A 27,434-nucleotide genomic window follows, 5' to 3' on the forward strand; every position below is an offset into this window, starting at 1 on the left:
CTTGGAGACTGAGCACGTGCTCATAGCTGCGGCTCCAGCCCGCTCAACATGCAGCGGCCAAACTCCACGAACGGGACTCGAGCCTCCCTTCCCGCCACTTCCGGGACCTGATTTGTAGTCTTCCTTTCCCCCCTCTCTCTGAGAATGGTACGAGCCGGTCTGGTTTGTGCCCCTCCCAGTCATGTGACTCCCTCACTCCGCCATAGCCGGGCTAGAGATAGAGAGGAAGGGAGGGGGCGGGGACGAATCTTTCGCGCCTGCCCTGCCGGACAGAAAGTGGTACAATCCGATTGGCGGCGGGAGCCGAGTGGCTCCTCCCCCTCCCAAGAGCCGCGTCCACGGCAGCGGGTGGAGGGCGCGCTATGGCGGCGTGTCGATTTCGGAGGAGCATTGCTGCTCAGGTACCACTCCCCCTTCATTCTGCAGCCAGGGGGTGTCGGCTTTCGCCCTGCCCCGGCTCCTCGCCTTGGTTCCTGGTTCCTCCTTGCTACAGTGTTCCTGGAAAGGTTGCTGGGATGGAAGAATGCAGCGGTTGCATAAGATTGACTGCAGAGAGCAGTTAGCTATAAGGGTAGCAGCTCGCTAACTCCCCCCCCCCCCACACACACACACACTCTGGTGAAAGATGGACAAGTTGGGGGGCGGGACACTTGGTCTCAGAAGTCGTGCGCCTTGACTTTGTCCTAACTAATACGGATCATTTGTTTTCAATCTAGCTTTCACATATTCTGGAGACGCCGCCAGAAAACTTGATTAAGTCAATATATGCTGTTCCAGTGTCAAGAAAAGGGTAGTTATTTCTAATTTATATTCTAATTATTTTAATTTCTTAAAATCTCTTTGCCATGGTAAGACAAGATGATGACTAAAAGTCAGGATGCTGCTAATATTTCAGTTAGCCATTGTTTATAATTTAGGAATTTTTAAATAGAATTGTTATAATTCTTTTAGTATTCAAAAGAAATCCAGTACAAATAAACATTAGCTATTTTGATACAAAGGGTGATAAGAGGAATGACAAAGACGGGTTTGACTCCGTATGGTCTCAATTTATCATTTATTAACACTAGCACATTATTCTCCCTTTCATCACAGTTGCAGCAGCCACTATGGAGAAATTATCTTAATGCTTTAGATTAATGTATAGCTTGTAGATGTGAGCTGAATCTGTAATGTAAAAGGTTTTCCAAGTTTTCTTGGATACCATGTGGATGGTGGCATACAATGCCTAACATCTGTACGTGTATTTGTCTTGGAAGACCACTCCCTGTGTTTGGTAATTGTATTGTAAAGTGTGCAAATAAATAAAGGTCTTTATGCCAGAATGCAGTAATAAAATAAAAGCTTCCCCCCTTAATTTCTTGCTTCTTTTTATTCATCCCCTAGGCAGGCGTGTGATTTCCAACTCTCTGTGAGTTCTGTGCTGGATGCTAGCTCCAGCAATTACTCAAAGTCAGATATTCAGCTTGAAGCCCAGAAGCTGGCAAAGAAGGTATGCGGAGATCTACTTACTGTAATGTGTTTATTCAATTAAAAACAGGGCAGCATAGCCCCAGGGTGGGAAGCTTGTGGTCCTTCAAATGTTGCTACATAACAACATCCATCATTCCTCACCATACAGACCGGGGCTGATGGGAGGTGGAGTCCAACCATCTGGTGGGCCTAAGGTTTTCTTTTTTTAAAAAAAGCAATTTGTATTAATTTCCCCACAAAAGGCTATACAAAATCCTGTACAATATAGTATTACCAAAACAGGATCTAATGACAATACAGTGGTACCTCGGGTTACATACGCTTCAGGTTACATACGCTTCAGGTTACAGACTCCGCTAACCCAGAAATATTACTTCGGGTTAAGAACTTTGCTTCAGGATGAGAACAGAAATCGTCCTGTGGCGGTGCGGCAGCAGCAGGAGGCCCCATTAGCTAAAGTGGTGCTTCAGGATAAGAACAGTTTCAGGTTAAGTACAGACCTCCGGAACGAATTAAGTACTTAACCTGAGGTACCACTGTATAAAGGTAAGGGACCCCTGACCATTAGGTCCAGTCATGACCGACTCTGGGGTTGCGGCACTCATCTCGCTTTATTGGCCGAGGGAGCCGGCGTACAGCTTCCGAGTCATGACTGGACCTAATGGTAAACGCCGTTTACCATTAGTAAGTCCATATGCAGCTATAGATCACGGTTGAACAAAAGCAGACATAAAACCAAAATAAATAAATCATAGGTATGTGAATGCATAGAAGGTAGAGACTGGGATTATTTATATAGCATAGACATAATGGTTAAACAGGCACAGAGGTTGTTCGTCCCTGATATAGCCTAAAGCAGTGGTTTTCAACCAGTGTGCCGAGGCACCCTGGGGTGCCTTGAATGATGGTCAGGAGTGCTGCAGGCAACACTGGCATTCATCCTTCTTTCCTTGCCCCCCCCTCCTTTGATGCCCTCTCACTTCTCTGCCTCCCAAAGGCTTGCACGGCTGTTTGTTGCAGCAGCTCTGGCTATAAGCTCCCCAGGCGAATGGTGCCTCTGGGGCAGGTCAGGGGGTGCTGGTTGTCAGGAGCTGAGGTGGCCTTGGAGTAAGCGGGCGAGGGAGTCCAGTCATCCAGTCCTTGCTGTTGGGAATGGAGTCTGGACAGACAAGTCCCAGGTGGCTGTGGGGCAGTGTGAGGAGGCACCTCTCTTTGGGGCAGGGGCAGTAGCAGCAGCGGCTGCCTGGCGGACTCCCGAGGAGAAGAGAGAGGAGAGGAGACTGACGGAACACTCCACAAGGGAGAGTGTTCGAAAAAGGGTGAGAGGCTGCCAGCTCTGCAGGCAAGGGGTGACATAACAGGGCTCCTGAGCCCCACTGGGGTGCCGCAGAAAGAATATAGTTGGTCAACGGAGCCATGGACTCAAAAAGGTAGGAAACCTCTGGCCTAAAGGCTGATTCCTGTGTTCTCTTTTCCTCCCTGTGCTTCTACTGCACATATGGGGAGTGGGCAGGAAAATGGTTGCTTGCCTTCACCTTTGTAGGTTGCAAATGATCAGGTGTTGGATACTGCAGCCCCACAAGTCATGCACCTCAGATTATCTCTGCCTCCTCCATGTTAACATCAGTGACTGTCTTCTGGACGGCGCTCTACAAAGGTTTTAAGATCACCAATTTCTATATAAAATTGTAATCTGGAAAGCAGTCGCTTTACTAATGCTCTACTCCTGAACATTCTTGTACTGTGTGTGTTAACTGTGGGGGCCCTAAGCTGTTAAGTGTGTGTGTGTGTTACATGTTTAAACGTACTGTATAGCTTAAGCAACTTATACAAATTCTATGTCGGGTTGGAAGTCTAAACTTTTAATTGTAAGGCTCATTAGCAAATGACATGTAATGGGTGCTAAAAAGCACCATCTGCTGGTAGTGTTCGCAGTGTTAATTGTGTAAAGGACATGCCATTCTCATCATTCAGCAGCTGTGAAAGACAACATAAAGTAGTTCTGAAATCTCTCAAAATAGAATTAAGATCTACCTGTATGGGATAATACTGATAACAAAGCAGCGTCAGCTGTGCCACTCATTGATTGTGTAATCCACTGTTGTCAATGTGTTTTCATTTTAGTTAAAATGTGATCCAGTGGTGAGTGAAATCAGCGCAGGTGAAGGAACGGTAAACTTCACAATAAATCGAGAGTTATTAGCAAAGGTAAGACCCAATATATATAAGCAGTGAAAATGCTATTGGATATAAATGGGGGGGGGGAATCTAAGTCAAGTCTTATGGTTGCTGTGTGGATACTACTCTAGAGCATATAGATTGTAAACGTATACATGTATTCTTAGAAGTAAGTCCCATTATGAGAGACAGTGTGGTGTAGCAGTTAGTGTTGATCTAAGACCTGGGAGACCAGAGTTCTAATCCCCACTCAGCCATGAAGCTCACTTGGTAATTTTGGGTCAATCACTGTACCTTCAGCTTAGCCTACTTCACAAGGTTGTTGTGAGGATAAAATGAGGAGAACATTTGTGTAAATAAAGACTGTAGCCGTCAACATACAACATACAACTTTCCTTGAGGAAAGTTGGGATATAAATGTAAATTTTTATTATTATTTTCAATGGGGCTAAATACCTTGTATGTTGACAGTTACAGTCTTTATTTACACAAATGTTTGTTCCAAGGCAGGTAACAAAATAAAAACAACTGAAATACAATAAAAATGGGGGTGGGGAGTGAAGCATACAACTAACACAGCAAACTTAAAACCACAACAGTCCATTTGGTTTTCATTTTACTAAGCTAAAAGCTGGGGAAACAGAAATTTAGTTAGCGTTTATTTGAATGAGGTGTTTAATGCCCGCAGCACTGAAATATGCTGCAAAACAAACTGCCTTTCCCAGTTCACCAAGGGAGGGCACAGGAAACTAAACTGGAAGGCAGAATCCGAAGTAAGCTCTGGCTGCTGCCAATCTTCCAAGCCCACCACAGATATTTGATAGCATTGTGTGGTGTCACAGATGCTTGGAGATTCAAAGCTGCTGGAGCTCTGGCCTCTTAAAATGAGCAGGCTTGATTTCAAAGCAAAGCTTTAGTATAGATAGGGGTGTGGTAAAATTCTGAGAATCAGCAGTTCTCTGGGTAGCGGATCACACACTCGGTGAAACACTTCTCAAGTGAGAACCAACCGCTCCTTTTATTGTGCAATCCTGTATGTGTCTGCTTGAAAGTATGGCCCATCGAGTTCCAAGGTAAGCGTGTGATCTTAACTTGGCTACTGCCCAGCAGAGCTTTACAGAACAGCAGGGTCTCAGCCACATGCACAGCCCTGTTGAGACTGCTGGCCAGGGGCAGGACGACACTTTCCCAGCCTGGGGTTGGTGCAGCAATTGGGCCTGGATTCCATTTTCAGACAAGTATTGTCTTCCAAAGCACCCCACATCAATCCTACTAAATTGATGCAAACCTCGGGCTTACAAGCCAAGAAGACGATACATGAGGGGAGACAAATGGCAGGAAAAGGACAGTTTGACAGTCCTAGTGTCAAGTGGTGAGTTGAAGTTCTGAAGGTAGCTGCTGTTGAGGTTAGACCTGTAAGTGGGAGATGTGTGCTTGATGGTTTATAGTTTTAACATGCTTGAAGTTTACTTTCAGGTGGAACTGATTGCTTTTTTTGTGAAAGGGATATCAACCTGTTTCTGAAATTATTTATTATTGATGAATGCCTTTCTTTGTATACATATTTTGCCTTCCAAGACAGTGTTGCAGCAAGTGTTTGAGGATGGCTCCAAGTATGGGATAAAGAGTGAACTTTTCTCAGGATTGCCAAAAAGAAAAATTCTGATTGAGTTTAGGTGAGTTCATAGGCACAATCATGCACATGTTTACTCAATGCAGATTACAGCTTATTTTGAAGCATATTTCTAAAATGCCTTGGGAGTCTGCAGTCTGGTTACACAAATATATTTGGCTATGGATCAACATAGATTCATTGGACTGAGTCTGGTTTTGTTTGCTTCTTTCGTTTCCATGCACTATGATGCTTGACTCAGTTTTTTTAGTCATCTTCTTGCTCCTTTCTCCAAAGTGACTGCTCTGGTTTGTGTCCCACTGTGGCCTGGGAAATATCTAGCTTGATCTATGTAGACTGGTAGCTTGGTGGTCTTACCGCATCAAAGATGACAGCTGATAGTTTAAATTCTATTAGGGGATTGTGTGCTTCCATGCTTACAGGTTTTCAAACATATTAAACACTCTCCTGTAGCATACCTGCTACATCCTCCCTTCCTCTCAACTCAGCTATGACACTAACCTTTTCCCATTCAGTAAAATATATGAAAGAATACGCGCATGAAGAGTATATGAATGAGCTATGGATTAGCATATAAATCTCTGAAGGTAATGGGTTGTAGCCATTGCAGTGCTATCAGTTTTCTATTTGCACAGTGAGAATTCTTCCTCTCCTCCCTTTGTGTGTCTCTAAAATATGCTCTTGTGGGTCCCCCAACTCTCTGGAGCACATTTTGAGGCTGTGTGGGGAGCTGCAGGTGGCAGGAGAGGAAGGGGAAGTTCTGTCACACGCATAAGAAGTCTGTCGTGCAAAGGGAACTGCTAAAGTACATTTAGTTCTCGAGTAACAAAAAAGCTGCCAGTGCATTTTGGAATGGGGTTTTCTCTCAGGATCCTACTCTGTGGCTTTGCTTTTACTTTAATAGGTTGTTTTTGGGTATTACCATGCCAGTTGTATTTTCATTTTTCATTGTGTGGGGTAAACATTGAAACCGTTTTGTTTGGGAGATGGTGCCGTGAGGACTGAGCATGTGTGTCTGCACATACGCCTTTGGCGGACAAGGGGGAAAAGAAACTTCAAATGGTAACTGTTGTTGTTTCTTGCAGTTCACCCAACATTGCAAAGAAGTTTCACGTGGGTCATTTGCGCTCTACAATAATAGGTAAGGTAGCTGATGCTCTATGTTCTATGCTCATGTGGCTGGCCTGCTTGCCGGGGGTGTTTCCACCCCATCCTCCCAACTTGTGGTGTCACAGTATGGATGGTTTGCCTTTGGCACCATAATAGGCTCCCAACACTGCTCTGGCTTATATGATGTGGGTGTTAATTTTGTTTAAACCTATCTTCGGGGTGGGTGGGTGTGTATAATTGTAAGCACTTCTTAGCTCTTTTAATGGTCTGCTTATGAATTGCCTTGAGACAGGTAATAGGCAATCAATTAATCAATAATCCTGATGTTGCACTATGCGGTTCTCTCCCTTTGTAATGTAGGCATTCATAAGGAATTTGAGTCTCTCTGCAATAGCGAAATCAAAGGTCAGCCGTAGGAAAAGTCAGTCAAGTCAGGATTGAGACAGGCACTTAACAAAACAAGTTAAGACATTTATCCTAAAAAAAACGTTGTGACCTAGACCAGAGAGAATTTCTGTATCATGTGGGGAATAGGCTGAATTAGAATGACTTTTCCCAGCTTTGAGTTCCCATACGCAAAACAGGGGAGGGGACAAATTCACAGAGGATGCAGTAACAGGTGGGTCACAACTTCGAGATACGGATACATGACCTCCTTTTGAGTGCAGCTAGGGAAGAATTGCAACTCTGGATGGAGTCCAGTGAGATCACACTGAGATTGCATGTTTAATGAGAAACCGTTGCTGCACAAGGATGGCATGCTTGAGATTCTCTTTCAGCTGTTATGTTCATTGCCTTCCAAGTTTAACCTCTTTGTGCCTTTTTTACCTACTTGTAACATGGGAGTAATAACATTTACACAGATTAGAGGCGTCAAGTTACTGTGTTTCTGGGATGAATGGAACACAATGAAAATAGGGAGGCTCTTTTAACATTGAATTAAATGTGTAGAAGAAATAGTGTTTCTGGAACAGCGCATTCAGACTATTTAGAGATCCAGCAGGAAACTGTCCTTATAGAGTCATTATTTTTGTTGCCTGTCACGGAGAAAAGCAGAATGTGGGTTACATATAACTGAATGTTTGGGGATGAAGTGTGCTGCAGGGATCAATAATTGTCACGTTCTGTTTTCAGGAAATTTCATAGCAAATATCAAAGAAGCAACGGGACATCATGTTACAAGAGTAAATTACCTTGGAGATTGGGGCATGCAGTTTGGTAAGTAATTCTCCCCCCTTTTCTCATTCAGGATATGTATAGTGCAGGGGTGGGGAACCCTTTTCAGTTCATGTGTTGCATTCCCTTGTGGGCAACCTTTGCGGGAGTGGGCAGGCGCATGCCAGTCTTGGTGAGAGCCAGAGGCAAAAGTCAGTGGAGCCATGAACATGGCGCTTCACTTGACACAATAGGCTGTATTCCAGCCATGCAAAAATTCGGAAGATTTTACATTCACAAACCTCCAGCCTCTAGTCAGGCAGGAAAAAGGCACTGGAGCAGTCCAGGGACATGTTCCATCTTGGAAAACACAAAACAAACAAACAAAAAACACCTGAAAGGAGGTTTTAGAGCAGGAGCAGTGAGGGATGTGGCCTTGGGAGAGAGTTCTAGGAGCCTGAAAGAGAGTCCTGGAAGGTTATACATCTGTACCTTGGTTTTCAAACAGCTTAATTCTTGAACATTTTGGCTCCCGAACTCCGCAAACCCAGAAGTGAGTGTTGCAGTTTGCGGTGAACTATTTTTGGAAGCCAAATGTCTGGCGGGGCTTCCAATTGGCTGCAGGATCTTCCTGCAGCCAATCAGAAGCTGTGCTTTGGTTTCCAAACATTATGGAAGTCGAATGGACTTCCGGAACAGATTCTGTTCGACTTCCAAGGTACAACTGTATTCAAACTCTAAGCCTGAGGATCTCTGCTATAGTACAGTGGTAGCTGGTGAGGAGGAGCACTGTGACCTGGCCTCCCACCAGCAGTGTGACATAGGGATTTATTGTGAGGTGCAACACAGGTGCTGGCTACCACTATGCTCTTGGCTATTCTACCCTTGATATTTGGTAAGAGTCTATGGCAGAAAAGTAGTCAAAAAATACTGTGTCATTAATTTGCAGTTCATGCAGTTATTTTGTTAACAAATACTGTATTCGCTACAATAACACAGGTTTGTTGGGAGCTGGCTTCCAGCAGTTTGGCTCTGAAGAAAAACTAAAATCTAATCCTTTGCAGCATCTTTTTGAGGTACGTTAATCCACAGTTAAATAGTCTGAAAGAGCTTGAATCTGAAAGAGTGAGGTTAATCAGAGTGCATGCTCCAAAGTGAAGATGAAATGTGGTTTTTGAATTGTGTATGTGTGCGTTTGCTTGTTGTACACTGCTTATTTTTAAGTGAAATTGCAGTATATAAGTATTTTATTTATAAAAAAGTAATTGAGCCTTAAAATACTGTTTATTTTCACATTACGTTTATTTAATTTTATACCACCATTCCTCGGGAGGCATACATAACTAGGGTTTCTGGAAAGATGGAATGACTATTAACAAGTCTCTAGCACAGACATGCCCTCTTTTAACTCAGCACCTGTGTGGAATGAATGCTACAAGCATCTGATAGCTTTTTAATAGTGGTACTGTTTATTTGACAGTGTTTTAGATAACCTTGTTGGACAATTCAGACTCTGTTTTATCTTGAAGCTTGCTTTATACTGACTCGAACCATTCATTCCTTTAGCATGGCAGTTCTCCAAGGTCTCATGCCAGATATATTTCCCTGCTTCCTGAGATCATTGGCACCGAGTCGTGATCACCAGGGATTGAACTTGGGACCATCTCTGTACAAAGCTGTGCTTCACCACTGCCTTATGTCCCTTTCCTAGTTGGAGAGAGTTCTCCGAGTTAATACTGACCCATATTTTTCACTCGTTTCCTTTAGGTTTATGTACAGGCCAATAAAGCATCAGAAGAGGAGGAAAACATTAAAAAGCTGGCGCAAGATTTCTTTAGAAAATTGGAGGCACGTGAAGAACAAGCCGTGTCATTGTGGCAACATTTTAGAGACATTAGCATTGACAACTATGCCCGGATGTACAAGGTGCTAACTCGGGTCCATTTTTTTCGGTATTTATATATCACTAACAGCCTCACATCTGGCATTGCTTGGGAATTCTAAGAAGCACACAAAATCACTATGGTTTCAAAAGTTCAGTTCGCCACCTTGATTCAGAATGACGCACATACAGAAATTAAGGTCGTCTTTGTCTCATGGTAACACTGTTTTCCTTTTGTCCTGGTGGGGCCATTCAGCGCCTGGGCGTGTGCTTTGATGAATATTCTGGAGAATCATTCTACCAGGAGAAAAGCCAAGAAGTCTTAAAGATGCTGGACGCGAAAGGACTTCTTAAGAAAACTCAGTACGAACAGGTTCTTCTGTTTACAGCTTTTGAAACATCTGCCATCCTCACCTCTCCTGCTTATCTGAACTTTGGGTTTTTGGGGCAGAACAACTAATGTAAATTTTACCTTTGTACAGTAGGCTGATTTCTACACCCATTCACACACCCCTCTGTGTCCTCCATCCAGACAAGCAAAAGGTGTTATCATGGTTCAAGAGCACATTCTAGCCAGGCACAAGCAGTTAGCAAAACAGGGCCAGAGAGGGATGTGGCCTGGGGAGAGTTTTGAGGGCCAGATGGAGAGGTGTAGAGGGCTGCATTTGGCCCCTGGCCTCAGTTTCCCTACCCGTGCTTTGTGCAGGGAAGGACCATGTATTGAATTGATACTGATATTCATAACAAAGTGAAAAGTTCACTCTAGGTTGTTAGGGTTGGCAGTCTGCAGGCAGGTGAGAATGGGAAGGGTGAAGGTAATGTAAACGTGATGGATTCATTATTATTTTTATTTAATTTATCAGTCTCTTATAAAAAATGCAGCTTCTAAAAACAATTTAAAACCAGAGATTTTGTTTTTTTTAAAGCCAACAATACAAAAGGCATAGAATGCTCATCTAACAAATTAATGAGAACAAAGTCCTAAAGATCAGCACCACCACAGAGGGCAGTATTAATTAATTGAAGACCTGAGTAAACAGAAAAGTCTCATCCTGGTGCCTAAAAACTGACAGAGTGCGCCAAGCATATCTCCCTGGGAATAGCATTCCGTAGAAAAGGCCCATTCTCATGTGACCACCCTCCATACTTCTCTTGTGTGGGGTGTACAGGATCTGGCCTGGTTCGTAGAGAGAGAAGCATAGACATTTGCCATATAGGTGATCAGTGAGGTGTGAGAGTGAGCTGGAGGGTACAGTAAAGTTGCTGAGGAAAGGGAGTAATCGCCTTCTTTTTGTCCCTCTTGCCCCAATCATCCTTGTTTGAAAAGAACCTTAATTCTGGATAGTGGGGGGAGAGAGAATTACTGAGAAATAAGTGTGATTGTAGAATTGTGATCACAAGCTGCAGTCCTAACCCATGCACCTAGGAGGAAGCCTCGTTGATTTAAAGAGGACTTACTTTTGAGTACACTATGGTTAGAAGTGTGCTGTGAGATTATGACTATTCATCTGTGTATCTCATATGGTTGCTTCATTGTTTTCTGTTTCTCCATTTTTCTAGAGAAGGAACAGGGGTAGTTTACCTGTCGGAAAAGGAGGACCGTTCTGCTGTGATGCGGAGTGATGGAACCTCGCTATACCTAACAAGGCAAGTATTACTCTTTTTGCCTGATTGTTTAGCAGTAACTTTAATACAATAAAAGCATAAAAGAATTTGGGGGGAAAAACAAAACCCACCCAGAACTGTCACCCATACTAAAAGCTCTGTGAAAGAAATAAAATAATGAAGAAGTTCTATAACCTAGGTGCTGCCGTAGAAATGGCCCAGCATTCTGATTCTATTACAGAGCAATCCTATACGTATCTACTTAAAAGTAAGACCTGTTGAGTTAAATGGGGCTCCAGCCTACATGGTGATATGCTTCTCAGTATAGAGTTGCAGCCAGCCTCATCCTCTGTTAGACGGACATGACAAAATATTGACCAGTGGTAAATCATAATCACAAAAGGATTAACAATGAGTTACCGTATTTTTCGCCGTATAGGGTGCACCGGCCCATAGGGCGCACCTAGTTATCAGGGGGGGAAATCAAGGGGAAAAATATGATCCCCCCCCTGCAGCTCTGGGACCAGCGGACAGGCTGCACGCAGCCTGTACACTACTCCAAGACCTTCTCCCTGCTTTTGCGGGAGGTGGCGGAATTCCCCCATCTCCTGCAAAAGCCCACAGGAGAGAGAAGGGACTGACTCCGCCAGTCAGTCCCTTCTCCCTCCTTGGGGGAAAGCCCCCAAGAGCGGTGCGCTCTTTAAAGGCTGCGCGGCTCCTGCGGGCTTTTCTAGGAGGTGGGGGAATTCCAGCTGCCCCCCCCCCAGCTTGTGGGACTGGCGATGGGGGGAAGCGCTGCTTTCCCCCACCGCCAGCCTCAAAGAGCAGACTCTCCTGGCTTCAGCGAAAGCAACGCGAAGCCTCCGGAGTGCAGGCTTCGGAGGCTTCGCATTGCTATCGCTGAAGCCAAGGAGCCTGCATTCGCCTCATAGGATGCACACACATTTCCCCTTCGTTTTTGGAGGGGAAAAAGTGTGTCCTATAGGGCGAAAAATACGGTAAGTTAAAGTTTGTTTAATTTTGGAAAGTTTTGTTTGGTCTTATAGTCGTACCTTGGTTTTCAAACAGCTTAGTTCTCGAACATTTTGGCTCCCGAACGCCACAAACCCAGAAGTGAGTGTCCCGGTTTGCGAACTATTTTTGGAAGCTGAACATCTGACGGGGCTTCTGTGGCTTCCAGAAGCCAATCAGAAGCCGTGCTTTGGTTTCCGGATGTTTTGGAAGTCGAACGGACTTCCGGAATGGATTCCGTTCGACTACCGAGGTACGACTGTATTTGTATTTCTTTTCCAGAGATCTTGCTGCTGCTATAGACAGAGTGGAAAAAAGGAATCCTGACACTATGATATATGTGGTAAGTCTGGCTGTCCTGCAGACTGGTGGGTGTACAGCAGGGCTGGCTAGCTCCCCAGCCCGTCAAACACATAATTCTGATTCGGCCCTCAAACCCCACTGACTTTGACAGCAGCAAAAGGAAAGATAAATGAAAGTAGATATAGTGCTGGGGTGAGATTAGCTTGCAGGGCAGGGATGGAAGCTTCTGCTGGATCAGAGCTTTCCATCAATGGAGGGACGCCATTGGCTACTGCCCAGAATCTCTGTAGCCTGAACAAATAAAAGGTGACAAGCTTTCAAAGTTGTGAGGGTGGAGTTTTTCTGACACTTTTTTGGGGATGGGTGGTGGTCTCAAGACTGGATCTTTCCGTCAAGTTTGAGTTCGCATACCTGAGTGCTTTTCCAAAGGTTAAGTTAGAAGATCATGTTCTCAGATACACAAGTTTCATCCTCGCTTTATCTCCATTATTTGTCCCACCTTGGATATGAACATTTCCACTTGTGTGTCTGTTTGAATGTACATTTAATGATTCTTTCTTTTTTCCCCTTCTCCAAGACAGATAAAAGCCAGATCCCTCATTTTCAACAGGTCTTCCAGATACTAAAATTAATGGGTTACCAATGGGCAGAAAGGTAAATGTGTACTTGCCTATCTATATCTATATATCTATAGCAGGGTTGCCATACGTCCTATATTCAACCCCCTTAAGCAGCGTTAAGCAGAGGAACTATACCAGAAAGAAATGGATGCCTCGTACACCCTAGGTAGTGTGGTTGCTGACCTTGAGCCAGACATCCTGGAAAGTGAAGTCAAATGGGCCTTAGAAAGCACTGCAAATAACAAGGCCAGTGGAAGTGATGGTATTCCAGCTGAACTATTTAAAATTTTAAAAGATGATGCTGTTAAGGTGCTACACTCAATATGCCAGCAAATTTGGAAAACTCAGCAGTGGCCAGAAGATTGGAGAAGATCAGTCTACATCCCAATCCCAAAGAAGGGCAGTGCCAAAGAATGCTCCAACTACCGCACAATTGCACTCATTTCACACGCTAGCAAGGTTATGCTTAAAATTCTACAAGGAAGGCTCAAGCAGTATGTGGATCGAGAACTCCCAGAAGTACAAGCTGGATTTAGAAGAGGCAGAGGAACCAGAGACCAAATTGCAAACATGCGCTGGATTATGGAGAAAGCTAGAGAGTTCCAGAAAGACATATACTTCTGCTTCATTGACTATGCAAAAGCCTTTGACTGTGTCGACCACAGCAAACTATGGCAAGTTCTTAAAGAAATGGGAGTGCCTGATCACCTCATCTGTCTCCTGAGAAATCTCTATGTGGGACAAGAAGCTACAGTTAGAACTGGATATGGAACAACTGATTGGTTCAAAATTGGGAAAGGAGTACGACAAGGCTGTATTTTGTCTCCCTGCTTATTTAATTTATATGCAGAATACATCATGCGAAAGGCTGGGCTGGATGAATCCCAAGCTGGAATTAAGATTGCCGGAAGAAATATCAACAACCTCAGATATGCAGATGACACAACCTTGATGGCAGAAAGTGAGGAGGAATTAAAGAACCTTTTAATGAGGGTGAAAGAGGAGAGCGCAAAATATGGTCTGAAGCTCAACATCAAAAAAACGAAGATCATGGCCACTGGTCCCATCACCTCCTGGCAAATAGAAGGGGAAGAAATGGAGGCAGTGAGAGATTTTACTTTCTTGGGCGCCATGATCACTGCAGATGGTGACAGCAGCCACGAAATTAAAAGACGCCTGCTTCTTGGGAGAAGGGCAATGACAGGCCTAGACAGCATCTTGAGAAGTAGAGATGTCACCTTGCCAACAAAGGTCCGTATAGTTAAAGCCATGGTCTTCCCAGTAGTGATGTATGGAAGTGAGAGCTGGACCATAAAGAAGGCTGATCGCCGAAGAATTGATGCTTTTGAATTATGGTGCTGGAGAAGACTCTTGAGAGTCCCATGGACGGCAAGAAGATCAAATGCATCCATTCTTAAGGAAATCAGACCTGAGTGCTCACTGGAAGGACAGATCGTGAAGCTGAGGCTCCAGTACTTTGGCCACCTCATGAGAAGAGAAGACTCCCTGGAGAAGACACTGATGCTGGGAAAGATGGAGGGCACAAGGAGAAGGGGGCGACAGAGGACGAGATGGTTGGATAGTGTTTTTGAGGTTACCAGCATGAGTTTGACCAAACTGCGGGAGGTAGTGGAGGACAGAGGTGCCTGGCGTGCTCTGGTCCATGGGGTCACGAAGAGTCGGACACGACTAAACGACTAAACAACAACAACAACAACAACAAGCAGCGTCCAGGCAGAAATTGCTGAAATGCCCAGGGAAATCTGGACATATGGTATACAGTCCATGTCGCTAGTAAAAGCTCAACAACTTTTCTATCCAGATTTTTGATTTTTGAAATATATGGCAACACACACACACACACACACATATATATATATGTGTGTGTGTGTGTGTGTGTGTGTGTGTGTGTGTGTGTGTATACTGTATATATGCACCTTCATGGCATACTAAGGCTTTGAAGGTGCCCTATTGGAGGAATTCAGTGTTGATTTCTTCTGATTGCTCAGTCATTTATGTTTGCCAGAAAGAATGATCTCCCTTCTCCTCCACCTTATGTTTGTACATGTGCCCAGATATTAAGAACTACAAAGTAATTTGTTTCTGGGCACAGTTGTGAATCCCAAAATACGCTGACATTATTTCTGTTCAGAAGGAATAACATTTTTAGTTTATGCACTTTGGAAAATGCCACTTTTTTCCCTTTAAGGTGATAAAATAAAACAGCTGAAGTTTCTGGTCCCCTGTCTTCCTGCAGGTGCCAGCATGTGCCCTTTGGAAGAGTTCAAGGAATGAGGACACGGAAAGGAGAAGTGGTTTTCCTTGACGATGTTTTGGACGAAGCTCGCTCCATGGTGATAGAACAAAGTGCTTCTGCAAAAAGTTAGCCGATCAGTCTCTCTTATTAACGTAATGCTTGTGCAAATGGAAACGCCTGCCTGGCCTTAGCATTTTTGTTGTGTCCTCCAAGTCCAACAAATGGTGCTTAACATTAGCTACAATTAGTTTCAAACAAGACAACTTCAAACCTTGGTTTCTAAGCTGACTTGTTAAAATTCCCCATAGGCATTGACCAGTGTGCCAGTTCAGATGGCACAGTGGCCTGCAGTTAACCAAAAACAGATGTGAAAACTTGTGAACTCCTTCTGCTACTTAAGCAGGAGGAGCATAAGGGAGTTCGCAAGGAATCTGCAAGCCCAGGAGAATGCTAGGCTCATATATGCTTCACCAATCCACAGTTTAGTGTGACATTGAAATGCAGTCATTGACACTCTCCCCACCTCCCCTTTTGTTATCTACTTAGCAACCAAAGAACTGGACAACCCTCTTGAGACAGCTGAGAGGATTGGGCTCGCAGCACTTATCCTTCAGGTCTGTTGATGCTGTCATCCTTTCATGAGAAAATGTAAAGTGATGCTGTCAGGGTTTACAAACTGCTTGAATAACTTACCATTTCAGGACTTCAGGGGCCTCCTATTATCTGATTATCAGTTCAGCTGGGATCGTATTCTCCAGAGCCGAGGTGATACTGGTGTCTTCCTGCAGTACACACACGCCAGACTGCACAGGTAAGAGGTGCAGTTGAAAATGGGTCAGGGTCTGTTGTTCCAAGAAAACCTCAGGGGGCCAACCCAAAGCCTTGGACACAACTAAAACAACTCTTTTCCATCTCCGCCAAGCTAAGCAGTTGGCTCCTTACCTCTCTCGCCCTGACCTAGCCACTGTGATCCATGCGACGGTCACCTCCAGACTGGATTATTGTAACTCGCTTTACGTAGGGCTGCCCTTGAGACTGACCCAGAAACTCCAGCCGGTGCAGAATGCTGCAGCGAGACTCCTTACAGGGTCCTCGCTGCGAGATCACATTCACCCGGTGCTATACCAGCTGCACTGGCTCCCGGTGGAGTACAGGATCAGGTTTAAGGTGCTGGTTTTAACCTTTAAAGCCCTATATGGCCTAGGACCCTCGTACCTACGGGACCGCCTCTCCTGGTATGTACCACAGAGAAACTTACGGTCTTCAAATAAAAACATCTTGAAGGTCCCAGGCCACAGAGAGGTTAGGCTGGCCTCAACTAGAGCCAGGGCTATTTCGGCTGTGGCTCCGATCTGGTGGAACACTGTCACAAGAGACTAGGGCCCTGCGGGACTTGACATCTTTCCGCAGGGCCTGCAAGACAGAGCTGTTCCACCAGGCCTTTGGCCAGGGCACAGCCTGACTCCCTCCTTCGGCAATCTTCGCGGAGCTCCGGCCCAATGGCTGCCATTGATTCGACTTGAATTAATTTTATAATGAATGATTTTAGAGTGTTGTGTTGTGTTGTACTGTTGTACTGTTTTATTGTTGTTAGCCGCCCTGAGCCCGGCTTCGGCTGGGGAGTGCGGGATATAAATAAAATAAATAAATAAAATAAAATTTATTATTATTATTATTAATTTATTTAGATCCCAGCCACTGTTTCTTAATCTTGGGATGTAGGATTCCCAATCTCCTCAAGTGCTTTTTGTTTGGTTTTAGCAAAACTGTTCCATTGAGTACAATGAAAATATTCATGAAAAGGCAATGTGGCTCTTTTCCATTCAGTAAAATTGCGTAGACGTTTTGGATGTTTAATATTTCTGTTGTCTTTTTCTCCACCCAGTTTAGAAGATATGTGTGGAGCAGTCAATCAGGCGTCTCACATTAACGCTGCATGCCTACAAGATCCACAGGCTATTTCGCTAATTCAGCACCTTCTCAGGTATTCAGAATATAAGTTGCAAACTTAATTGAGAGCTGAAGTCCCATTAGATACAATGGCTCCATTGTTTTATTAAACCAAAGCTTCTTGTTATATGTGAACCCTGCCCAGCATCTTAAGTATGATTTCTTTACTGCCATAATCGGGAGTAATTATTGTTGGCATATAAACTTTAGTTTAATTAAGGCCTTCTGTTTTGTGTAAACCCAACAGCTGGAAAACAAAACATACTTTTTTCTGTGAGAAACAAGACATGGTTTCCTTGATGACTCATGATTAACTTGTGATTTGCCGTGACTGCAAACCAAGTTTTGGAGATATTTTTAAATTTTATATAACCTCAGGCATTTTTGACTGGAGAGGCAATTCATAAATAACATCAGAAAGAGGCAAATTGGCCTCAGAGAGACACCGCTCTCCAACTCAGGGGGATATAGCTTGGTGGCCAGTATAGGAAAGTGATAGAAGGACCTATACTATACTATACTATACTATACTATACTATACTATACTATACTATACAGTGGTACCTCGGGTTAAGTACTTAATTCGTTCAGGAGGTCCGTTCTTAACCGGAAACTGTTCTTAACCTGAAGCACCACTTTAGCTAATGGGGCCTCCTGGTGCCGCCTGAGCCCGATTTCTGTCCTTATCCTGAAGCAAAGTTCTTAACCTGAAACACTATTTCTGGGTTAGTGGAGTGTGTAACTTGAAGCATATGTAATCTGAAGCATATGTAACCCAAGGTACTGTACTATACTATACTATACTATACTATACTATACTGCTCAGACTGCACATCATGTCTATTAGATTGTGAGACTCCAGGCACAGGCTACCTCATCCTTTAATATACCTACATTGCTTAGAAAATCACATGTGTTCCATTAGTGTTAAATGAGAATAAGTATGGGAATATAGATGTGACCTGGGCGTATCCTAGCTATGATCAGATTCTGAAGTATGTGTCAGCTATTCTATTTATTTCTCTTCAGGTATGATGAGATTCTTTACAAGTCTTCTCAAGATCTCCAGCCCAAGCATATTGTTGCCTATCTCCTTAAACTAAGGTAGGTGAGTGGGTGAGAGAAACGTCTTGCCCTTTGACAAGAATTCAGCCTACTTAAAAAATAAAATAAAAAATCAGGCTTGATAAGGAGTAGTTTGATGTAATTAGATTCACAGACCCTCATTCCAAACTGGAGGAAGTTTAGGCTTTATTTAGAGCCAAATCTATACTTAGAACCTAAACTTGTAGTTCACTGAAGAATGAACTTCTTTAGATTGAACATTTGAGCATTGCTTCACATGTTAATACTTCATTTCCATTAATAATAATAATAATAATAATAATAAGCCTCATAAGAGAATGCATTCTGTGAATCAGGCTTGAAAACTTTGAAATGGGCCTTCTGTCAAGTGTTATTTCATTTCCCAGCCTTAATGAGCCACCCCTTTCTTTCTGGCACACTGTCCAGGAAACCCTGTACATATTCATAGAATTTGAATCTGCCTCAACTAGAAAAACCAGTTACTTTTAATGGTCTGTTAAGTCCATCATCTGAGTCTGATAAAGACATTTTGCCCCGAGGCACCTCATGAGCTGATTTCAGTCCAGTGACTGAGGCCAACAGTGCATAGTGTCAACAGAATTGAAATGTACATGACATTTCGAGCTTATTTGCTTTTATGGGGGTGAGGGGAAGACTCTGCAGAAGCCTCTTCAATATATTGCACAAGTATTAGCCGGCTCTTCGTGTAAAACTTCCGCAGGAGGACTAGAACGATGCATTAGTGATTGTTTCGTGCCATTGTATAAGTAATAACTGTGGGATCTGCAAACAAATGTGTGGTGGTGTCCTTCCATTTCCCAGAATGCTCCTCCAGTGTCTGGTTTTCCTATTCCCTCCCTGAAACAGTATTTTATGGCCGCTGAGCATGTTCAGTCAATGGTGGCTGTGTTGAGGTGCTCCCACCCCGGTTTTGTGCCTCCTAAAGTTGTGGGTTTGTTTTTGTTTTTACTTCAGCAAAGGTTTCCCTCCTTTAAAAACAAGGGCAAAGATTTTTCCAAGCCTGCTGATTATTCCTTGTGGATTCAGAGAGCCACAAGTATAATAATAAAAAAAAGTATTGGTGGTATTATTTGAGTGCATTTCTGTGCAAGTGTGGCAAGGCAATAGTTCTTCCAGTGAAGGATTGCAGTGCCCTGGGGACGGCATTAAATCAGGGCTGAGGAACCTGTGGCCTTCCAGATGTTTCTGGACTCCCAACATCTCTGGCCATTAGCCATGCTGCCTGGACCTTTATGTGAGCTTTAGGAGTCAAGCAACCTCTGGGAAGCCACAGGTTCTTCCTGCTCCCTCCGTATTACAGTATGAGAAACATAGTGAGTAAATTATCAAATTCCAGTGGGCTATAAAAAGGTATTGAGGAAAATGTGTGCAAACGGAAGAAACTCTTCCGGTATGGGAGGAGTCGCTTCTCACGTAATGCTCATCTTAAGAGGTCAGAAAATGACTGTTCCATTGGCAGAAGGATCCAAACTGTGGTGGTTTCTCTGTTGGTAACCCTTGTGTTATAGAACTGTGGTTACTCAACCTGCTCTTAAGTAAATTTCATTGGTAATAAAGCTGAATGGCAAGGTAAATAGGGGTGATCTTTCACATCACCAAGTTGGTTTCACACAATTGACAAGGCCTATTGTGATGGTGCAGGGAGTGCCCAACCTTCTGAGCAACTCTGTTGCTTTCGTTTTCCCATTCATTAATTAAACGCTCATCCCTTCCCCCACCCGCAACCCCTTTTATTTTCAGAGAAACAGAAACCAACCTGACTGGGGAAATGCCCAGAGCTCGAATGGACAGGTCTAGCTTTTAAAACAGAGTAGATTATTTTCACAGTGGACTCCAACCACCGTGATTTGAGGGAGGGATGTTGAAGTAAATACCTAGGTCATGTTTTCTCTTGAGTTTGGGCTACGAGAGCAGCATGCAAGTGCCAGAGTTAGGCAAATTGGGGTGGTTTGCAAAAGTCAGATCACCTAGCAGAATAGCCCCTGGATCTGTATGTTTGAACTCTGACAAGTTTCTTACCCAGGGGACCTTCCTCATGTACCCAGTTTTCAAACTAATTGCTTCCTCCACAAAAAGAAAGAAAGAAGGGATTGTGATGTCTATTTTTCCACTCCAAAATGGTTACTTCCACCTTTACAGGAGAACTGCTTTATCTCTCTCTCTTGGAAATTTGGCAGGCTTCATCCCTCTCAAGTAGGAGCAACTAGGTTTGAAATTTGCATCCAATTCTGGCAGAGAATGAAAAAGTTTCACACTTTTTAAAAAAAGTAACATCAAAGGTTCCCTGCATGGAAATGCATTAATTTCCATGATGCCTGATCCATTTGGTAGGTTTAATCCACTCCGAGGGGTCATTTGCTTGCAAATGTCATTCACTTATATGTGAGGAGTAAATAAAGTTATAGCAGTTTATAGATTTCCCCATGAGAGTGAATGGGGAGGTGGATAAAACACAGTTTCATATCCAACGGATCAGATTTGGGTCCCCAAAATGGAATTGAATCAGAATAACACACAGCTGATCCAAACAGATTGGGTTGTTTAAAAACACTAGATGCAATGCAAATCTTGGGTTCACTGGACATCCCTAGCAAATGGCACTAAATTTAGATGCGTACTGAGGGTTGCAGCTTTTAAAGAGTTTGTTTCATATCACTGTTTCTGTTTCAGTCACTTAGCAGCTGTGGCTCACAAAATGCTACCTGTGAAAGGCAGTGTTCCGGAACTAGCAGAGGTAAAGTAGAAGAGATGCTATTTGAATAGAATGCATTGCTCGTGAGATGTGTAACATACAAAGAAGTACATTCTGGCAGTCTGTTGAAGGGTGGGGTATATATCAAATAAGCACTATATTTTTCGCTCTATAAGAGCACCAGACCATAAGACGCACCTAGTTTTTGGAGGAGGAAAACAAGAAAAAAAATATTCTGAATCCCAGAAGCCAGAACAGCAAGAGGGATCTGGCTTCTGGGATAGCCTCTTGCTGTCCTGGCTTATGGGATATGAAGGGAATGAAGGCTCTCCCTGCCCGGAAGAGGCTGCACGCGGCTATCCCATAAGCCAGGACAGCAAGCAAGATCGCAGCGCAGCCTCTCCTGGGCAGCGGGAGGAAGGCTCCCTCAAGAGCCACGCTCCCTTTAAAGAGCGCACGGAGTGTGTTTGCAGCTCTTGGGGGCTTTTCCCCGAGGAGGGAGAAGGGACTGACAGGCCGTGTCACGCTCCACGTGGCTCTTTAAAGGGAGCACTGAGCAGAGCCTCCCGCCTGCATTCGCTCCATAAGACACACACACACATATTTCCCCTTTTTAGGAGGGAAAAAGTGCGTCTTACAGAGCGAAAAATACGGTACATAATTTTTTTAGTTTAGTTTAAAATGTTTTCCTGCCCCATACTAATAATTGTGGGGGTGAGGAGATACATTTCTGAAATAAGCCATTTTCTGCAATTGCCACGTGTTTCTTTAAGCCTTCTCCTTAGCGTGGAGAATCTTTCCCATTTTGGTTAGACTTCAGCTTTCTCAGGCTTTTTGTAGCCAGAGACAATAAATCTACCCACTTCCCCCCTTATAAGGTAAAGGTACCCCTGCCCATACGGGCCAGTCTTGACAGACTCTAGGGTTGTGCGCCCATCTCACTCAAGAGGCTGGGGGCCAGCGCTGTCCGGAGACACTTCCGGGTCACGTGGCCAGCGTGACATCGCTGCTCTGGCGAGCCAGAGCCGCACACGGAAACGCCTTTTACCTTCCCGCTAGTAAGCGGTCCCTATTTATCTACTTGCACCCGGTGGTGCTTTCGAACTGCTAGGTTGGCAGGCGCTGGGACCGAGCAACGGGAGCGCACCCCGCCGCGGGGATTCGAACCGCCGACCTTTCGATCGGCAAGCCCTAGGTGCTGAGGCTTTTACCCACAGCGCCACCCGCGTCCCTTTCCCCCCTTATAGTGCCACTCAAAATACTATCAATACTATAGATATGTGAACTGTTCTAAACAGAGGCAGAGTGAAAAGCGGTTTGGTTTGGTGTGGTTTTGTTTTTCCTTTTGAGATAATAATAATAATAATAATAATTTATTATTTATACCCCGCCCATCTGGCTGGGCCTCCCCAGCCACTCTGGGCGGCTTCCATAAAAACCAAAAATACAATAAAATATCACATGTTAAAAACTTCCCTGAACAGGGCTGCCTTAAGATGTCTCTTGAATGTCAGGTAGTTATTTATCACTTTGACATCTGCTGGAAGGGCGTTCCACAGGGTGGGCGCCACTACCGAGAAGGCCCTCTGCCTGGTTCCCTGTAGCTTTGCTTCTCGCAATGAGGGAACCGCCAGAAGGCCCTCGGCGCTGGATCTCAGCGTCCGGGCAGAATGATGGGGGTGGAGACGCTCCTTCAGGTATACTGGACCGAGGCCGTTTAGGGCTTTAAAGGTCAGCACCAACACTTTGAATTGTGCTCGGAAACGTACTGGGAGCCAATGCAAGTCTTTCAAGACCGGTGTTATATGGTCTCGGCGGCCGCTCCCAGTCACCAGTCTAGCTGCCGCATTCTGGATTAGTTGTAGTTTCCGAGTCACCTTCAAAGGTAGCCCCACGTAGAGTGCATTGCAGTAGTCCAAGCGGGAGATAACCAGAGCATGTACCACTCTGGCGAGACAGTCCGCAGGCAGATAGGGTCTCAGCCTACGTACCAGATGGAGCTGGTAAACAGCTGCCCTGGACACGGATTTGACCTGTGCCTCCATGGACAGCTGTGAGTCCAAAATGACTCCCAGGCTGCGCACCTGGTCCTTCAGGGGCACAGTTACCCCATTCAGGACCAGGGAATCCTCCACACCTGCCCGCCTCCTGTCCCCCAAAAACAGTACTTCTGTCTTGTCAGGATTCAACCTCAATCTGTTAGCCGCCATCCATCCTCCAACCGCCTCCAGACACTCACACAGGACCTTCACCGCCTTCACTGGTTCTGATTTAAAAGAGAGGTAGAGCTGGGTATCATCCGCATACTGATGAACACCCAGCCCAAACCTCCTGATGATCTCTCCCAGCGGCTGCATGTAAATGTTGAAAAGCATGGGGGAGAGGACAGAACCCTGAGGCACCCCACAAGTGAGAGCCCAGGGGTCTGAACACTCATCCCCCACCACCACTTTCTGAACACGGCCCAGGAGGAAGGAGCGGAACCACTGTATAACAGTGCCCCCAGCTCCCAGCCCCTCAAGACGGTCCAGAAGGATGCTATGGTCGATGGTATCAAACGCCGCTGAGAGATCCAGCAGAACTAGGAAACAGCTCTCACCTTTGTCCCTAGCCCGCCGGAGATCATCAACCAGTGCGACCAAGGCAGTTTCAGTCCCATGATGAGGCCTGAATCCCGACTGGAAGGGATCCAAATGGTCCGCTTCTTCCAGGCGTGCCTGGAGTTGTTTGGCAACCGCTCGCTCAATCACCTTGCCCAGGAATGGAAGATTTGAGACTGGGCGATAGTTGGCCATCGTGGCCGCATCTAAAGATGGTTTTTTAAGAAGCGGTTTAATAACCGCCTCTTTCAGCGGGTCTGGGAAGGCTCCCTCACGGAGGGAAGCATTCACCACCCCACGAAGCCCATTGCCCAGTCCTTCCCGGCTAGCTTTTATAAGCCAGGATGGGCAAGGATCCAGGAGACAGGTGGTTGGTTTCACTCGTCCAAGCAGCCTGTCCACATCCTCGGAGGTAACAGATTGGAATTGATCCCACTCAACTTGACTAGACAGAACTCTAGCACTCTCCCGCCCCGGCCCTGCTCCCACGGTGGAGTCTACTTCTTCCCGAATCTGAGCGATTTTATCTGCAAAAAACTTTGCAAAATCATTGCAGGAGAACATGTGGCCCGTACTGGGCCCCGATGTTGCAGGTGGTTCCGCTAAATTGTGAACCACCTGAAAAAGTCTCCTGCTGCTGTTTTCTGCAGATGCAATAGAGGCGGTGAAGAAATTCTTCTTCGCCGTCGCTATCGCCACTTGGTAGGCTCGACGTTGAGCTCTAACCTGTGTCCGGTCAGATTCGGAATGAGTTCTCCGCCACCGGCGCTCTAGCCGTCTCAACGATTGTTTCATTGCCCTCAGATCCGTGGAAAACCACGGGGCTGTCCGGGCTCCATGCAATCGGAGAGGGCGCTTCGGAGCCAAACAGTCAATAGCCCTGGTTAACTCCACATTCCAGCGGGCCACCAGGGAATCAGCTGAAAGGCCATCAACATGGGATAAAGCATCCCCTACCACTCTCTGGAAACCATTTGGATCCATTAAGTGGCGGGGGCGGACCATCCGAATTGGTCCCACCTCCCTGCAGAGGGGGTGGGTCGCAGAGAAGTCCAGTTGCACCAGGAAGTGATCTGACCATGGCACTTCTTTCGTTTCGCTTTTACTTAGTGTCAGATCACCAACATCCATAGAGGTAAACACCAGGTCCAAGGCATGTCCACGGCTATGGGTTGGGCCAGACTTATTCAGGGACAGCCCCATGGAGGCCATGCTTTCCACGAAGTCCCGAGCGGCCCCTTGTAAGGTCGTGTCGGCATGGATGTTAAAATCCCCTAGGACGACCAAGCTAGGTGTCTCCAGGAGAACATCCGCCACGACCTGAAGCAGCTCGGGCAGGGAATCCTTGGTGCAGCGGGGAGGTCGGTACACCAAAAGGAATCCTGTACTGCCCCTATTGCCCAACTTCCAGAACATGCACTCAGAAAACTGGGTCTTCCCAACAGGACGCCTGGTGCAAACTAATGACTTCCTAAAAATCACTGCAACCCCCCCTCCCCGCCCACATGACCTGGGTTGCTGTGCGTAAGAGAAACCTGGTGGACAAGCAGCGGCAAGGACAGGCCCATCTGCTTCATCCAACCAGGTCTCTGTTATACAAGCCAGGTCAAATCCTCCATCCATGATCAAGTCATGGATGGCAGTGGTCTTATGAATCATTGACCTGGCATTGCACAGCAGCACCTTCAGGTCATGTGGGTATCCCTTGCTGATTCCAGTATCCATCCGGTCAGGACCAGACCCGGAGGCAGGGATAGTCCTCAGACAACGACTAAACCTGCCTCCTCTGTAATGATAGGGTCTGGTCTTAGCGTAACTCCTCCTCCTACCCGTGATCACTGAGATCGGTTGTCCCAGTGCATCCCGCCCTGTGGAACATGCCCCAGCCATTTTATGGGCTGGGGCCCACTCCCCGGCAGCCCTGAACCCTCCCCCTAAAAACAAAAACAAAATAACACCTTAAACAAACAACCAAAACCAATAAAACAATACAAGCGAAAAATGTAAAAATTACATGATACAAACGGGGTTAGCGAGGTAATAAACTCTACCAATCCTTGTTGGAAAAGACTATTTTCTGCTTGTCTTTATTCCCTATTTTGGCAGCACACCAAGGTAGTGCACCAAATCAAAACAGCGTTAAGACAAAAAACGTGTGGCACTAATGATTGAGTTTACCCGATTTTAAAATAAGCTCTGGCTACTTAATCAACTAAAAATACAGCTGCAGGCTTAACAGTGCAACCTTATATACCTACTCAGAAGCTTCAGTGAGCTCAGTAGGACTTACTCCCAAATAAGGTTGCAGTCTAAATAAATCCGTTTAGGCCGCAGTACTACACACGACTGCTGGCAGTACGTCCCATTGTACTCAAAAGACGTGAGTGGACACATAATAGCGTTTGCACTGTTACTCGGGGCAAATTAATTAATCACAAACTTGAGCAGATTTAACCTACCAGGTAGATTTCTTGCAACTGTGCTGAAAAGAAACTGCTCCAATATATGTGGTCAATTCTCCCCTTCATCTGTCTTCAACTTGACAGCACCCACCAGAGCCTTCTGTCCACCTTTATTTGTGAAACATAAAAGCACATTGCCTTTGGTATATTTACTGATGTAGGCGAGGCAGGATGTAGGATATCCTTGTATTTCATCAAGAGGCAATTGTCCTGAAACAAGTATTTTCACTTTTTTCTTCCTGGTGTCATAGACCGCGTAGATCACTGGCTGGAGTAGCCTTCTGTACAGGCTGGGGTGCATAGAAGCGATAGTCCAAAACACCTGCAAGGCACTAGCTTGGGGAAGGCTGAGCTAGGTGTATTAGAACTGCTTCATGTATTGTAATTTTAGATTAAGACTTCATCACTATGCACGAGCATGTCTTCCATGCAGCATTTCCATCGTCAGGGTGTGTGCATGCATATGTACTTCACATCATACGGTTCATAGTGTATTCGCTGCCCTAAAAATACATTCACTGCAGAGAGGTAGGTAACGTTCAGCTGAAATAGCGTTCAACCTACTTCTCATTATGCATGGGGAACAAGGATACAATATAGGTGTGTGTCTGTGAAACAGATAATAGCAGACTTTCTGCATTACTAGGATTAAACTCTGGAAGAAACGGCTGTTGGTGCAAAGTGGGCATCTTAACATTTATTGTTATTCTTTAGTAGTTTGTAATTCTGCTATGGTTGAACATGCACAAAACATTCAAGATTTACTGAATTCATTCTGTTTAAGGGAGCTATGGATAAAAATTGATTCGTGTCCTCCTCTGCCCCACCTTTTATTTTTCCAGGCAAGGCTCTGTTTGTTCCAGGCTGTTCGCTCCGTTCTGGCTAATGGAATGAAGCTTCTAGGAATCACACCTGTCAATAAAATGTAAAGAGAAGGTCTCCTTCACTGCGTATTCTAAACTATAGGAATGCTGAAGACTAGCTGTTATTCTGTCCTTGCCTCTATATTGCCTGGACCAGAGGTGGGAAATGTGTGGACTTTTATGATGTCTTTGGACTCTCGCCAACCCCAGACAATGGATCAGAGATTAAAGGAGTTGCAGTCTGGCAGTACCTAGAGACGAGATCATTGGACACTCACAGCATTACCCACTGAAGAACAGATCCCATTCCCTTTTGCCCATTGTATTTTGTCTGTATTATTCTTATGAGAAGAGCTAGTCCTTTCAGTCTCACCCCTTTCTTCAAAATATGTCGTGGGGAGGAGGTTGCTGCCCTTGTAAAACAAATACCGCAGTAAAATGCAAACAAACAAAACAAAAACCCCACAGCAATGCAAATGCAGCTACAGCAAGTTCAGTGCACTGTGCACAATAAAGCAGTCTTAAAATCTAAA

The 27,434-nt window shown here is 45.0% G+C and overlaps 2 protein-coding genes across 8 annotated transcripts in view; one reads left to right on the forward strand and one right to left on the reverse strand.

Moving 5' to 3' along the window:
• Nucleotides 1–124, reverse strand: part of ORC3 (origin recognition complex subunit 3) — a 35,545-nt gene extending 35,421 nt beyond the window's left edge. For 2 of the 4 annotated variants that reach the window (XM_028722939.2, XM_028722938.2), the window contains exon 1: nucleotides 1–118. In XM_028722939.2, coding sequence (XP_028578772.2) covers nucleotides 1–24 — 24 coding nt within the window. In that variant the 5' untranslated portion in view covers nucleotides 25–118. The other 2 variants (XM_077926169.1, XM_077926168.1) reach the window with 2 other exon arrangements.
• RARS2 (arginyl-tRNA synthetase 2, mitochondrial) lies at nucleotides 20–27,434 on the forward strand. 4 transcript variants are annotated; one of them, XM_077926170.1, is made up of 20 exons: nucleotides 20–147; nucleotides 717–790; nucleotides 1,387–1,492; nucleotides 3,598–3,681; nucleotides 5,230–5,327; nucleotides 6,370–6,425; nucleotides 7,529–7,612; nucleotides 8,549–8,625; nucleotides 9,317–9,475; nucleotides 9,688–9,794; nucleotides 10,992–11,078; nucleotides 12,330–12,390; nucleotides 12,928–13,004; nucleotides 15,228–15,352; nucleotides 15,774–15,841; nucleotides 15,929–16,038; nucleotides 17,113–17,211; nucleotides 18,207–18,281; nucleotides 20,955–21,018; nucleotides 26,881–27,434. In XM_077926170.1, exons 1-20 carry the CDS (start codon nucleotides 145–147, stop codon nucleotides 26,965–26,967), a joined length of 1,701 nt encoding a protein of 566 aa, XP_077782296.1. In that variant the 5' UTR covers nucleotides 20–144; the 3' UTR covers nucleotides 26,968–27,434. The 4 variants fall into 4 exon arrangements, with proteins under 4 accessions (XP_077782296.1, XP_077782297.1, XP_028578775.2 ...); XM_028722942.2 differs by lacking the exon at nucleotides 20–147 and adding an exon at nucleotides 248–401; XM_077926171.1 differs by lacking the exons at nucleotides 20–147; nucleotides 717–790 and adding an exon at nucleotides 229–401.

This window comes from Podarcis muralis, chromosome 3 (genome assembly GCF_964188315.1).
Source record: "Podarcis muralis chromosome 3, rPodMur119.hap1.1, whole genome shotgun sequence".
NCBI classification, from domain to species: Eukaryota; Metazoa; Chordata; class Lepidosauria; order Squamata; family Lacertidae; genus Podarcis; species Podarcis muralis.

Bases quoted from the DNA above. Each gene is read 5' to 3' on its own strand.
- RARS2 (XM_028722942.2), top strand. From the start codon at position 363: ATGGCGGCGTGTCGATTTCGGAGGAGCATTGCTGCTCAG. The intron at 6,426-7,528 runs GTAAGGTAGCTG...TTCTGTTTTCAG, and splicing joins TTTGCGCTCTACAATAATAG to GAAATTTCATAGCAAATATC. The intron at 18,282-20,954 runs GTAGGTGAGTGG...TTTCTGTTTCAG, and splicing joins GCCTATCTCCTTAAACTAAG to TCACTTAGCAGCTGTGGCTC.